Here is a 15,607-nt window from a genome sequence, read left to right as displayed (position 1 = left end):
CTTGGGTTCCCACTCTTCAAACTGGGAGAGTTTCGAGTCCTAGGGTGGGGTGTGGTTAAAGTGTTTGATTTAAGGGAAGCAGTTTTCTGTACAGGAGTGTGGCCTACACCAATATTCCCATGTATCTATCTCTCTCCTTTTTAAAACAAGGGGGCAGAGGTATCTTTTCACATAGGAAAGAGAGAGTTAGACTCATAGAAATGTTGGCGTAGACTACACTCCCGGATAGAGATCTTTTTCCTTAATTAATTGAAGTGTGTTTGGAATGTGCCACTAGTAACTTCTTATCTTTTTTTGGTTTGGAGGCTCAACCCACACTTATCACTTAGGATTAGGGATGTAAACGGATCGGATTCGGATCGGATACGGATCGGATGTGATCGGAGCCGGATATTCCCTGGCCGAATACGGATACCTCTAAACGGATTCGGATGCGGATCGGATTCGGATTTTCGACCATCAATCCATATCTCTTAGATCATGATTCTCTTTTCATCATATTCTAGAACTTGTTTAATCTTCAAAAATCCTAAAAATCATTATTTACTTAATTTTTTATTATTAAGTATTCGGATTTTTTTGACGATTTTAATCAAGTATTCGGATTATTTTCCGGATATCTCTAAACGAATACGTGCCCCTAAACGAATACGGATGCGAATTTGGATTCGATTTCATTATCCATTTACATCCGTCTTAGGATCCCTCTCACTCTCTTGTCAACCGACTCTTGGATTTGGGACCTTCTAAGGATGGGTTTTTTTCAGTATAAACCTGCTTATCACTTTGCTTTCAAAGACTCCACTACCCCCCCCTCCCACAAGAGTTCTCAACATTGGGGATCCTTTTTGACGCAAACTAAAACACTTACTATGGAGATGTTGTGTAGATGCTTTAGCGGTTAAGTTAGCTCTTGTTAGTTAAAAGGAATATATCCCATGATACATTGTGGCCTTTGTGCTGAAAATCTGAGAAATTCACTACGCATGCTTTGTTCTATTGTGAGTTTACTTCCTATTGTTGGTTAGCTTTTTCTTTTAGGCATAATACAAAGAGTATTTAAGGTTATACAGTTGTGGAAGTTCTCTCTCATTTTTTGCTTCAATCTCATGCCTTCTCGGAGAAAATGATGCCATGCATCATCCTGTTATTGGTGAAGTCTCATTTCAGTCCAGAAAGTGTTGTGGTGATTCTTTGGCAGACAGTTTCGCCTTTGAAACGCGTCAGAATGACCTAAAAGTGCATACATTCATGCCGTGGGCTTGGACCCTTATAGAGCTCGTCAAGATCTTCGAATTAATATGTATTTCGATATATGTTGGGTTCAGATCCGATCCAGACCAGGTGGGTCTTTTGGGTCTCTAAGGGCAGTTCTGTACTTTCTGGGTTATGATTTCCTTATAAAGTATTTTTATCTCTTTGAGAGGTGGTGAGATTTGAAGGTTTATAATTTTTGCTTCAGAAAAGTAATGAAACCGTTCTATTGCCACTGTGGATATAGCCTACCTACTTGGGGGTGAATCTACAAAATGTTTTTTTGTAATTTTATCCCTTCTCTCCTTGGTATAGAGACAGTCCTTAGTTTTTTTTTCTTGAACTCTTCCTCTAACCGAGTCTTTAGTTTTCTCTCATGTTGATTTGTTGCATGTTCCTTGTTCTCTTAATAGGGATGCTCACATTTTAGCTAAAGAGGCATCTATGTTGCATATCTTTTCTACTGTTTGGTGGCTTAAACCACCTCCATTATTGTAAATCCTGATTCTCTTCAAATAGTAATATACTGTTTCTCTATTGACCAAAAATATAAAGTTCCATTTTTAACCCTAGCAGGACTAATTGGTGTCAATAAGAACCCACCCTCGGCCGACAAACCACAACATGTCTCAACAACCACGTCATGTGGGTATTGCCTTTTGTTTTATTACGCATTCCTTCTTTTTCTCTTTTTCTTTGGTCCATGCTTCTGGTAGAACCACTTGAAAGAAAGAGTCAAAGGGACCCCAGTGCCCCTCCTTTAATCATGATACCTAATGACCCTACATAATGACCATTTTCACTTTAATTAATTCAACTCAAGTATGCTTAATTTTAATTACAAACATTAATTACAACAACAGACCATAAATATCCCTCCCTCATTACACTAATTAAGATCACGTACAGCCTCATGGTCACAATCATTAATATGTTAATCAAGCCAAGAGCCAAAAATCTTTATGACGCTTGGTGGTAATTAGATATCCTCCAAGCTTTCTGCTTTTTCTTCTCACAGCTATTGCCATGCAATGAGAGTTCTGAATGCAGTACTCTACAACCCCCCCTCTAATAACCTTGTGGCCTGTCCACATCATCAGCTGCCGCCATGTCATCGAACACCGCTTTCTCTGCCCTAGAACCAATAGTGACACCCCTTGTTTCTTTGCCTCTTGTACTATGACTATCCCTTTGTCCTTCCCTTCCACCGATGCAACCTCCACTTGTACCTATAAGCATAAATCAATCTTAACTAATTAGATTAGGGAAAAAGGTTGTGCACATCGCTGGTGTACTATAAGCGCACCCATTGTATCTATCTCTCTTCCCTCCTTCATTTAAAATGACCATTGTCCCTCGTTTATGATACCACATTTTGTGCCCCTATTGGTGCCACATACCCACTAGTTTAACGCACACAGGTATTTGCCTATCTCTCTCCCTATATATAAAATAAGGAATTTTCTTATTAAGACTTGTGATGCCAAATAATTCATAAACTTATTTTTTTGCCGTTTTAATTTTTAATAAATAAATTTTTTCTAATGAGGGTAACGGTGTCATTTCATATGTATATTAAAAAAATGTTAATGACAATAACACCTTTATTCTCTTAATTTAAAGGGGTTTTGGGAATAAGAAAAAGGACAATTAAAAGAAGGGGTCAAGTTCCAAATACGCCTACAAAAGTGTCATTCAGACACACCCATTCATTAAAGAACTAATCAATATTGGGAGATTTAGTCTCACATTGGCTACTAACAAGACTACAGTCCCCCTTGTACACCTAAGAGTCCTTCAACTTAACAGTTCAAACTTTTGGGATGAAAACTTTACATAGTATCAGAGCGGGTTTTCACCGTATCTATGTGTTCATAGCATAGACTGCTACATGTGCGGGGGAGTATTGGGAGATTAGTCTCACATTGGTTACTAATAAGCCTACAATCCTACAATCCCGCTTATACACATGGGAGTCCCTCCACCTAACATAACAGTTCAAACAGCTTTGAGGGTAGGACAGCATCAATGTATACATCAACAATCAGAATATATCATTAATTAATGAACAAGGGGAACTGTGATCACTGGAATGATTATTAATAAGGAGAGGAGCTAGTTCAGGATATGATGTTTGGAATATTGTTACTTACCTCAGGTCTGTTCATGTGACACATATTCTTCATTGAGAAAAGAAGTTCATAAACCCCTGGACTTACTGCCCTATTACACTCCTCATCACCTGTAATCAAAGCAAGAAAGAACAAACTATATATATGATTTCATGTACAACCCATTCTCAGCTCCCAATCCATTAAAGAAACAAAATAAGGCCATACCTACTAGCATAGAAGAAGGTCTGGTCACATGAAGAAGCACAATAGTGTCTTGGCTCTGGACAGTATGGGTGAGAGCCCATTGTACAGCAGCCTTAGCTTCAACACTTGAATCAACCACTATCATGATCTTTCTACCTGGTAATGGCTTCCCTGCAGCATCACCCACAACCTTATTCTCCCCATTGCTTGAAAAAGCAGGAAGATTCATATTAGCATTAATGGAATTAGAGAAGATGGTTCTGGTATGATGAATCGGCTGCGGTGGTGATCTAACTAGGACATGAGTCGTGACCCGATGTAAGCAGAAACTTGCTAACCTTATTCCAGTTCGACCCATCTCTTGAAATGGCCGGCCGGTGGTGTTAGGGGTGAGAGACACCGACAGCTTTTAAAGATGGGAAAGACAAGGTAATGAGACAATAGTAACTAAGTAGGCATTTAGGCATATGGCATTGCCTGTTGCTGAGACAACCTCTTCTTCTTCTATGAGTTCGTCTTGGCGGGAGGTCGTTATCCTAGCTTTTCTCTTTCTCTTCCTTTGTCGCTTAAATCATTTTTTGTAGCTTCTTTGCTTCTTTTGTTATCTGGATTGTGGGTCTCCTTGAACGTGGTTACAATGAAGTTGTGGGACCATTCCCTGGATGCCAATGTCTTCTTCTTTTTACCATTTTTCACCTTCTTTAAAGACAAGATTAATGGGACCAGTAAATAAAGGGAGAAGAGATCGAACATTTGGGAATACTATGTCACAAAAGCATGGATCACATGGGTATTTACTTCTAGTTTATTTAAAATTCACCTTCAAGAACTGTTGACTGCAATTCTATAGCTGATCACCCTCTATCCTAACAAGTTAGAGGGTGAGGGTGAGCACAAGTTGACAAAAGAAAAATTACTTAATCCCTTATTAACCAAAGTATTATTTTAATCAAAATCACCATAATAAGCTTTCCACATTATTGTTAAACTAACTAAAACAAAAGTTGTTAATCTTGATATAAACCCTTGAGTTAGGATTGCAAACCATATTCCGAATTATAAAATCAATGGTAGGAAATTTTTGTAATCATTACCCAACATGATTGTATAGATTACTTAAATTTCTTACCATATTTAGTAATGATTCCTTTTAGATGTAAATTTTATTTTACTTTTCAAATCAAAGGGATTTAATGGTAAATTAAAGTGAAATTTAGGCTCTGAATGGTAACGTTCTTTTTCAGTGTTTTTCTGATTTTTTGGAACACGAACAGGCTAAAAACTGTATGGTATGTCCGGTTTGATCTTTTATTTTTTTTAAACGAACCATGCACTTGGCACACTTTTAGCACACATTTGAGAAACATAGCTTTAATCTGCATGTGAGAAATGCTTCTGGAAAAATGTCGGAGAAACATAGCTTTAACTTAAGTGAGTGAGGGCATTTGTGTCTTTTGGTAATCAAACATAACAAAACCACATTCTCTATCGATTCTCCATAATTTGGAGAACGAAGGTGAGAAGGCAGAAGAGCCATTGTCCTCTACAATCTATACAAAGAGAAGGAGGACGATCTGCTGCAAATCTCGACGAGGATTGCAACTCTCAACAACTTCTCCTGCCCTAAAAACTCTTGAGTCCGGATTTTTGCGTTCTTGGAGATTTCAAGGATTGGGGATTTCACTTTCCTTCTTCGATTGATGAAGAGGAGGTTCTAGTTCCACCTCCACCTAATCGATCTTTCGTGCGGTGGTCGATGGCTTCATCTATCACTGCTAAAAGATAAATCGAATTTGACGACAAGACAGAGAATTTAGACTCGAAGGTACCACCATTCCTCTCTTATTTGTTCTCTCCTATCTATAAATCTATCAATGGATATCAGAGGGATGTGATCATGATTTTAGGAACAAAAATGAAGGGGTTGCAAGGTTGAAAAGATAAAATATATTTATATAAATAAACGTAAATCTATCAATGGATATCGAGAGGATGTGATCATGATTTTAGGGAACAAAAATGAAGGGGTTGCAAGGTTGAAAAGATAAAATATATTTATATAAATAAACGCTAGAAGGAGGGCTTGAACCTCCGACCTTGTGGTTAACAGCCACACGCTCTAACCAACTGAGCTATTCCAGCTATGAATAATGAAAGTTGTATTTTATAATTATAAAATTACGGTCTCTAAAAAAATACTAACTAATACCACTAAAAATCAAAAGCTACGATACATTTAACTGTGGAATTAGAAATTGTAGTGGCAATATTTCTCTTGAAGAGAAGGATAAATAGTAATGGCAACTCATGACGTGGGTTTTTTTTTTAGGATACCATCAAGAAGCCATGGTAAAATATTCAGGCCAAACTCATCCCTCCTAGGAGTCTAGGAATCAACATAGGCAATTAGGCATTAAGGCGGGACCAGCACTGGGTACTTTTTAATGACCCAAATCAAGAGACGATCCATGGATGTACGTCCGCCTAGCAACAGGCATTGTCTGCTGGCATTGGCAAACAGACGTGATCAGTGACCCACTTATACCAACTTATTCCCAAAATCAAATCCATGCCATGATTTTCTTTAAAAAATAAAAAGGATTTCTAAATTTTAAATTGTAGACCACTGTTATAATCTGTCCCCGGCCATTATTACCCTGTCTCAGGAAGCAAAGAAGAACCATTGAATAATTTTAAAGAGACGAAGGTTCATAAATTAGTTTCACTTGACGTTTAAAATTCAAATAGGGAAATTATCATCCCTCTCCCCTCTAAGTATTTATAATATTAATTCAATCCTCAAGTTTTGAATGATGATAAAGCCCTCCCCAATTTTTTTAAGATTCTATCAACCGTATCCTAATCGTTAAAAAATGCTATTAAGTGATGATGTGGTATGTAAAAAATTTCTAAAACCCTAAAATGCCCTTAACCCAACTCAACCCATCCCTAACCTAACATTCTCTCTCCTCTCTCACTGCTCCCCATCCCTCGTTTCTCTTCCTTTCTTCTCCAGTGAACACCACCACCGTCACACCTTCAACTCTTCTTCTCCGGCGAAGCCTCAAGTCGTAGAATGGTTTGGTGCAAGAGATAAAAAGAAGTAAGGGAACCAACTCAGTACTCTCTCAAGCCTCCCCTCTGGCTTCCGTCTTTCAACTCATCTCCATAACCCTCGGTATTCCAGGCGACGGTATCCTTCTCACGCCTCCCTCTCTCACTGCCGGCGCACCCTCACCTCCCCTCTCCTCTCTCACCAGACCTTCCCAAATCGATTCAAAGCAACTCTTCTCTCTCTTCCGCGATGAAATGCAACCACAGCGGCACCAATAGATGAATCCACGCTCTGAATCCTCTAAAGCTGCTCCATTCAATCTTCCTCATTATTATTATTCTTCTAACTAAAATTCTGCCACAGTTGGAGACGATCAAGAGAAAACAAAAAAACCAGAGAAATTTCCTCTCTCTCTTTCTCTCTCTCTCCGTTTCTCTGCTGTGTGGTGATTGGAACTTGGAAGACAGGAAAGTGTAGTTATTGGTTTAACGACAATGAAAGTGTGGGGACAATACACAATATACACGCGATTAAAGTAGGATAAAGTTTCTGTTGGGTGGAATTGGGAGGAAAGAGGGGGAATTTCCAAAAATATTTTTAGTGGATTCGTGATTCCTTCCCGCTTTTGACTCCAATTTTTAACTCTGGAGTCTCAGCATCACTGCAACTGAAGCGACCCAAAGCTATATCTTCTCTCCCTTCTCAGTTCGTCTCTCTACTGCTCCTTGACTGGATTTTAAGTTCTCTGTTGCAACTCTAATGACACATATTATTACTTCTAAGGAATCCCTACAAATTTTATGAGCGATTCTTTGAATTGGAAGCACTCAAATTCTATTCGTTTTAGAACAAAGAGAGCATATCAGAGGGGAAGAAAGAAAGAGAAACAAGGGACGGGGAGGAGTGAGAGAGGAGAGAGAATGTTAGGTTAGGTTAGGTTAGGATTGGGTTTGGTTGGGTTAAGGGTATTTTGGGGTTTTAGAAATTTTGTACATGCCACATCATTATTTACGGGCGTTTTTTAATGGTTAGGGTCCGATTGATAAAATCTTGAAAAAATAGGAGAGGACATAATCATTATTCAAAATTTGGGAACGATTGATATTATGAATACTTATAGCATAGGGAGATGATATTTCCTCAATTTTTTTATTTATGGGCATCAGTACGAATGACCATTATTAACTAACGATTTTCTAAGAGTGTTGAGGATGCTTTGTTTACAGTGGGGCTTACTTACACTAGTGGATGCTAGCTTTCTCTCACCCTCTTATTGGTTGATACAGAGGTGGTGTATATAGAGGCTCATACATGGGACCCTAATTGAGACTTCAGCAATGTACCCGACATATATGGCTTTATGTAGGTGTTACGTGCCTAATTGGACCACTCTATATAATATATGGACGTTAGATTGGACCAGTCTAGTATGGGATAGGTTAAAAGATTTGATTTAATATATTTCATCAACTTTGGAGCTTTTGACGTATCCATCAAGTAAATACCTAACAATAGACAACTATTGATCTTGAAAATAAGAAAATAGCATCACAGAAGTCGGCACTAAAGTCCAAACTAGATCACGGAATCCTAATTTTTAGTGATGGGTTGTTGTCTATTGTGCTCCTTCCAAAACATCAACTCTCTCTCTCTCTCTCTCTCTCTTTTGTTGGAGGTTATGCTACAAGATTTATTCTATGGTCGTACTCATAATACCTTAAGAAGATTTTAGCCATACTATTTCAGAAATTAAAGGCAATTCTGTTTGTGAATGTTTTGAGAACACCATACAATTGATAAAGTAAGGAAAATCCCTCAAATACAACTAAAATTTTATCCAAAAATTTGTCTATCCATCAAGTGGTCTGAGTGATCAAATCATCAATCCGTATGGCATCATAATAAGGCTTTGCATATTGAATCAACAAAGAAAAAAAAAAGACAACACACCGGTCGTCCTGAGGATCCACCTTTAGCAATGCCATCAGCACAAACCATAAGACAATCAAATTAATATAAGGGATTGATTACAAAACTATACCATTTTAAGAGAAGGGTTACTAATGCTCATTCCCATTTACATACAATTTACAGCAGTGAAGGAATGAGGGAGGGATAGGCGTTACTAATACTCTCATTCCCATTTGCTTCGAATTTGATGGGCATGTCTAAACTCATAAGCTAATAACAAACTTCCATCCATTCTCTTAAACACAAACCTCTCTACTAATACATAACGAACAACCATATTTCTTCCACCCATTGTTTCCTCCTTGAAACTCTTCTACCCTTTCAACTCTCGGTACTTGTTTTTCATTATTCGATCCCACCTTCCCATCCCACTCTTTCTTGCTCCCATCTCATCCTCTCCACAACTGCTGAATTCAATCCCACCTTTGATTCTCCTCCTCCACCTCCTCCATTTACACTACTGAACCAGATCACACCTTCAATCACTTGTGTATAAGCTTCATTGCCGAAGAGCAATGCTACCTCTCTTTGAACAGAAACATCCACAGCCACCAAAATTATAGTCGTTGACATTGTTCTCACATTCATAAATCTGTTTCCACTCTTGCTCGAGTGTGATCTAGTAATACATCGATCTCTTCATTTGATCTTTCAACTTTCCTTCTTCTTTCACCCAACATCTGAATCATTGTTAATGCTATTTTTATTTTATAACTATGTGTCTCTTTGGTCTGCAACAGGAAAGTTCAAAGGCGTAGAGCATCGATTCATCAGAGACATCAGGATTGGTTGCAATTTGTGCTCTTATTGAACTCTATATCAGTAACGGAATTTGTTCTTCCATTCCTAACAACGATGACTCTACTACTGAGGTTGAGGAAAGCTTAGACAACTATTAGTAGATTTACCCCTTCACCTCAGGCCCTCTGCTTGGAAATTCCTCAGTATTTCCTTTTCGATTTTGCCATGGCCTTTGACAGGGACCAAATGTTGCCCAAAAAAAGAAAAAACAAAAACAGGGACGACCCCAAGCAATAAAGTGAGGGTTCTTCAGAACCTTGTCCTGTTCCACAAGGGGATTGATAACATGGGTGTCGGCTCTGATTCATGGATGTGGGCTACACGCTGTGTCGCGCTAAATAGGAACCCCATTTAAAGAGCGCAATTGACGAAAAAGATTCTGAGGAAAGTGATAAATCCCACATAGGGAAGTGTGGAGAAGGTCCCATCTCACGACTTTAAAACACCTCGGACCTCGTGTTAAGTCAAAAATTCCTGGTATTTGTTTAAAGTTAATTAACTAAGATAGTTTGACGTTTTAATTAGTTTTTCTTAATCCTAACTACCTCATTCTTTGTTTTAATGTATTCATTACGGTGTTAGTCTCGGACTCTCAGTAGCTCTCCCCTCTTCTAAGAATGTAAATGGATATTCGTAAATCCGTATTTGATCCGCGTTCGTATCCGTTTAAGAGAATTCAAATCCATCTGAAACTAATCGGATACGAATATGATAATCCCCCTATCTGACTGATTATTATCTGAAATATAACTCTGTGTTTGTCTATCCTTTTAAGCTACCTTATTAGATTTTGTTATCTTATTTTTATAAATTTATAAGTTAAGATAATGTGATTCTTTTTCTAGATTTGCTATTAGTTTATATATATTGTTTTATGCAATATGATACATGGAATTACATATCTATTAAAAAATCAAAAATAAAAAATGTAAGAGAATAAAAGACTAAGAAGAATAGAAGAAAGGGTAATTACTGAACTCTCAAATCTCAACCCTAACCTTCATCATAAAAACGGTAAATATGTCAACAGGTAATTGAAAAATCGTATTCGATCCGTATTCATATTCATTTAAGAGAACTTGTATTCAAAAAATCACTATCCGAAAAATATCCGAATCCGTTTGAAAACCGATAGGATATTATTCGAATCTGTCCGAATATAATCGGATACGAATATGATAATGCTACTATCCGACCGAATTCAATCCGTTTTCATCCCTACGGCCTCTTCTCCCTCATCTCTTCTTCGTCCCTCTTCTTCACATTTTCTGATGGATGACTATAATAACGGTCATTGTGTTTAGCTGTCGATGTGGGATGTGCATTAGAGGTTAGGAGATTTTTATCCTCTCTAAGTGTGGTGCACAGCCCAGTGCACTGCACTTACATTTGATAATCCAATCATCCACCCAACACTTGAGTGTGGTGCGACACATTTTGAGAGGATAAAAATGTAGAGGTTACGTGTCTGGCCCTCCTACAACTTAGGAGCAGTTTACCAACAATTGCCTAGTGCAGTTGGTGAGCTGTGATGCGCTTCATGTCCATGCTCACTAGGAAGTCTCGAGTTCGAGTCTCCTGGCTGGTATCTTCCCCCCTTAAAAAAGTAAGATATATATAAAAGTTCCCAATTCCAAAAAAAATAAAATTAACAACAGCTTCATTCCTTCTTTTCCTATTTATTTTTATTCCACATTGTATAACAATAATCGCTACCACCTAATTTTGCCGATCAACCCTAGCCCAAAGCCCAAAATTTGAGGTCTATAATATGTTATAGGAAAAATGTTCTCTGCACCAGGCATAGCCTGCTGCCCCGTGCACTGCGGTGCTACCGCAGTGCACATCACTCCTTTGTTATATGTTCAGTCCTTAGAATTTGGATCCTGCTCCTCTCCAGCGCACCACTAGCTGGACAACTTCCAGTGCAGCAGCAGATGCCGACACCTGTGCAAATGCAGCATGGAACGAGGGTCCGGAGTTATGATTATATGTGGGTTTGGGCCGATCCACTTTTAATCTTTGTTCTTCTTGATCGGTCAGGGCCTCAGGTGTTTGGTTTAGGCTTGATTATATCATGCCATAGGACTAGGTGTGAACTCTAGGCTGGGCTTTGGGTCCTACCCACGGTAGTGGGTTGAGCTGCCTGTTGTATTTGGACCCAAGTTCTGGGTTGGTGGGCATAGTGTTGAATTTTGATTCGGGTTCTGCCCAAGGATGGCTAATCAGAAGTACCTGAGATTCCAGATTTTGGGATTTATTTTATGGGTTGGCGTTCTCTGCAGGGAAAGTGTGGCCTTGCGTGCAGGTGGGGGTATTATGGGATGGGATTTTAGCCTTTTGGGGGGTGGGTGGTCATTTTACCCCCTTAGTTGGTATCTGGCGTGGGCGGTACATTCTCCCCACACAGAACTTTTCTCCTTCAATTGCTACTTGCTAGCCTGTTGTAAGCATTGAGAAGAACCGTGTGAATTCGAAGAGAGGATATATTGGGCCCATTGCTGGGCCATTGAGTGATCAAATTCTTTAATAAGTCAGGCTGGTTACGCATTATAATTTATATCGATTGGGCCCTCAATGGTCTCGTTCCATTAATATTTAACCTAAATAACTACTTCAAATTGACAAGTCCATTTCAATCCAATCCGATCCAATCCAAATGGTCAATCAGATTTGGATTTTGCAAGCCTATCATCCAGTCCATGAGACTATATCAATTGTAGTTTTTAATAATGTTTTTGTTTTAATTAGATATTTTGTCATGTTCAAAGTAGTATAATTTACATGTTTAGCTTAGTTAAGCTTACATTTTATAAACATGTTTAGTGCAATTTTTTTGGGGTAGGTGGTGGCGAACTGGATCTCAAAGGGGCCTTTGCTTTGGACAGGTGATTGAGTGGGTGTCTTGATACCTAAGAAAGACGAAAGTGTGGTTCTAACTCATGGGAAATGAATGTGTTTGTTGTGAACCCAGAAAACAACGGTGTAACGGATTGATTCACTTAAAGGGCAATGGACATAAGGACTTTGGGGCCGAACACCCCTCTTGAGTTGCATCTTTCGATCCATAATTATTTCATTGTATGTAATTAATCTATTGTATAGAATCTATGGTACTGTCGATCCAGGGCTTGCCCTGGTGGTTCGCTACTCCCTTGGGAGAACTGCGTTAGGCGTTTGATCGGTGGTTCAAGTCTCCTTAGCGACACCTAGTCCACATTTAATTGCTTTCCAAGAAGTGGAGCCTTTGGGTACCATATTTGACCCCTTGTGGGTCCCCTCATTGCGTCCTTGTGGGGTTCCTGCTGAGGTTGATGGCCGGTGGGCCCTTTAATTGCAACAACAACCAAAAAAAAAAAAGAAAAAAGAATCTATGATACTTATTTCATGTTGAAAGTCTGATGAATTATATATATATATATAAGCTAGATATGAATATGATGATATTTTCCTATGACCATATGTTATATTTTTTTTCAAATTTTTTTTCTTTGATAAATGCAATCTTAAAAATTGTACAAAGTCCATTGTTGTCTTTAGTTTATTGAATTAAAATGCGAGGTTATGAATTCAATATATGATAAACCATATAATAAGTAATAAATAAATAAATATTCATTTGATAGTTCAATTTTTAAGAATAAATTCTATATATTTCTTTGGAAGGGTAATCGTGGCAACAGGTAGTGGCGTTAGCGACAATAGTGGTGGTGGTGGTGGTGAGACCATTACAAAAAAAAGAAGGGTGATGTTTTATTTTTATTATGAAATTATTATGTCGCCCATCAAATTAACCATGTGTTTATTAAAGAGTAATAATGAAATCAAATGAAATAGAAATTTTGAAATAGTTCAAAGTAGTAAAATAAAACTTTGAAAATTTTAAGAAGATGGATGAATAAACATAGACAATTTAATATAGAGATGCATAATCTAGATATTTGATTGAATTTGTGTCTGAACTTTGATATATGGCTAATGCTAATCTATTAAGTATATACAACTAATCTAATAATTGGCCAAAACCAATCATCAATAATTCAAAATGGTAGACCCATGCTATGAAATTGAAACTTTGCCTTAGAATTAGAATACGACAATCTTTAATGTTGACCCCATAATTGATGTGTCAACGGACCAGAGACGAATAGGAAAAAGGAAAGTGATCGGAAAAGAAAGGGATATATGATTGAACTTGACCCTAAAGTTCGACAATGGTCATTCTAAATCATACTTTATCTAGCCAATGGTTGAAAATTGTTCCATAACCTTGCCACGTGCCAAAAGAAGGTTGAAATTGACTCATCATCCTATCATATGACAAAGAGGGGTTTTGGAGGAAGAGTTTCCTTGGGTGCATATAAAGGATCTTTTGCTTTTAAGATTTACGAGGACAAGAGTTCTCCGTAGGAGAGCGTGGCCATTGCGCACAAGAGTCAATGGGAGCGCATGATGACATCATCAGTATGATTATTAGCGCCTTTCATGGTGGGCAAGAAGGTTATTCGTTCCCCCATGTATCTGGGTCATGGCTCCAGGGTGTACACTTCCTTACAGAGAACATTTCTTTAATTTATAAATTTATGAAAACTTTTTGTAGTTGTTAACTTGTCAAATAATATTAGATGAGTTTTTAAGATATTTATAACAATAATAGTGTTTGTTGGTGATGCATCACTGCATTGTAGTGCACGCTTTGATGATCTATTGATAGAATCATATAGTAGTAGGACCCATTATTTACTATAATTGGGAGATTTTCGTTACACATACTTAGTTGTATATGTGTTGGTAAATATGGTATGGTTAACTCTCTCTCTCTCTCTTGTAGAGAACATCCCCATTGATTCTAGCTCTCCTATTATGTGCTTAATAATAGGGTTCAATGTAGTGTATGGGCACTAGGTTGGGTTAACTTAGTGTGAGATAGGTTAAGAAGCCATCAATTCTAAAAACTTTTGACATATCGATCAAGTACCTAACATCTTCCCTCTTCCTTTCTCTTTTGTTTGATTAAAGTTTCCCCAAAACCCACTCACACAAAAAACTATAAAAGCCCCGTCTCCTTCTTTAGTGGCCGCTTTGGGCTCTCTTATCTTCACCCGCCCAGACCTCAGCCTTTTCTTTTTACTTAATCGGATTTTAAATTCATTAAATTATTGCACAGAAGCTTATCTTAGAGCTGGTCAAGTCTTTTTGAATGCTATCTTTCTACTCTCCAATCTACCTTTGCATTCCATGGGTAGTTGTGGATCCGATTCTTGAACCTGTGCAAGAATTTTTATGTAAAATCGAATTATTTAATAAACGGTTTCAATTTTTAATGGTTTTAAACGATTTTATTAGGTTTTTCAATTTTTCATTCAAACTATTTTCTTTCTCTTTTATTTTTTATTGAAATATATTAAAACTTATTATTGAATTGAATTGGTTATTGTTATATATTTTCTTTTAGTAATTGTAGAGTAATAGTTGTTTATATGTTTTGATTTTTTATTGAAAAGATTTGAATGTCTCTTAATATTTTAGTAGGATTTGTTTATTCTTATTATAATTTTTATACTAACCATGAATGACTTATTGCACTATGTATACAATTTTTTGGTTTTAATGGTTTACCGTCGATTTAAACCGTTTAACTAAACAATGTCAATTATGAAACCAAAACCGAACCATTTATATTAAAACTTATTATTGAATTGAATTGGTTATTGTTATATATTTTCTTTTAGTAATTGTAGAGTAATAGTTGTTTATATATTTTGATTTTTTATTGAAAAGATTTGAATGTCTCTTAATATCTTAGTGGGATTTGTTTATTCTTATTATAATTGTTTATACTAATCATGAATGACTTATTGCACTATGTATATATATTTTTGGTTTTAATGGTTTACCGTCGGTTTAAACCGTTTAATTAAACAATGTCAATTATGAAACCAAAACCAAACCATTTATTAATAAATGGTTTCGATTGCAAACAATTCTGTTCAATTTCAATAAACGGTTTCAGTTTGGTTTTGACACTCTTATTGAACTTCTTGTTCAGATAGTCATATCACACCATGTGTTCAATGGAATGATGATTCCCAAGACACAAGTGTATGCATATGCATATGAGAATCTTGCACGTGTCACTGCTAGTTGATTGCAAACAAGAGTCAATTAAAAAATTTGATTGATCAATTTATTCGAGAGGTCCTTGTCA

General features: G+C 37.2%; 1 protein-coding gene and 1 non-coding gene across 2 annotated transcripts; both read right to left on the bottom strand.

Moving 5' to 3' along the window:
* Window positions 1-2,118: 2,118 nt before the first annotated feature.
* Window positions 2,119-4,007, bottom strand: LOC122649811 (universal stress protein PHOS32-like). Its single transcript, XM_043843053.1, has 3 exons — window positions 3,593-4,007; window positions 3,408-3,492; window positions 2,119-2,483 (listed from the first exon to the last, which is right to left on the bottom strand). The coding sequence occupies exons 1-3, from the start codon at window positions 3,928-3,930 to the stop codon at window positions 2,193-2,195; spliced, it is 714 nt and encodes a 237-aa protein (XP_043698988.1). The 5' UTR covers window positions 3,931-4,007; the 3' UTR covers window positions 2,119-2,192.
* Window positions 4,008-5,640: 1,633 nt separating this feature from the next.
* Window positions 5,641-5,714, bottom strand: TRNAN-GUU. The gene has a single exon. It is a non-coding gene; the product is annotated as a tRNA-Asn (tRNA).
* Between the last annotated feature and the right edge of the window lie 9,893 nt (window positions 5,715-15,607).

The sequence above is a fragment of the Telopea speciosissima genome, chromosome 2 (assembly GCF_018873765.1).
Source record: "Telopea speciosissima isolate NSW1024214 ecotype Mountain lineage chromosome 2, Tspe_v1, whole genome shotgun sequence".
In the NCBI taxonomy this organism is placed as follows: Eukaryota; Viridiplantae; Streptophyta; class Magnoliopsida; order Proteales; family Proteaceae; genus Telopea; species Telopea speciosissima.
Note: the sequence above shows the minus strand (reverse complement) of the source record. Positions and strands in the feature narration are given on the sequence as shown.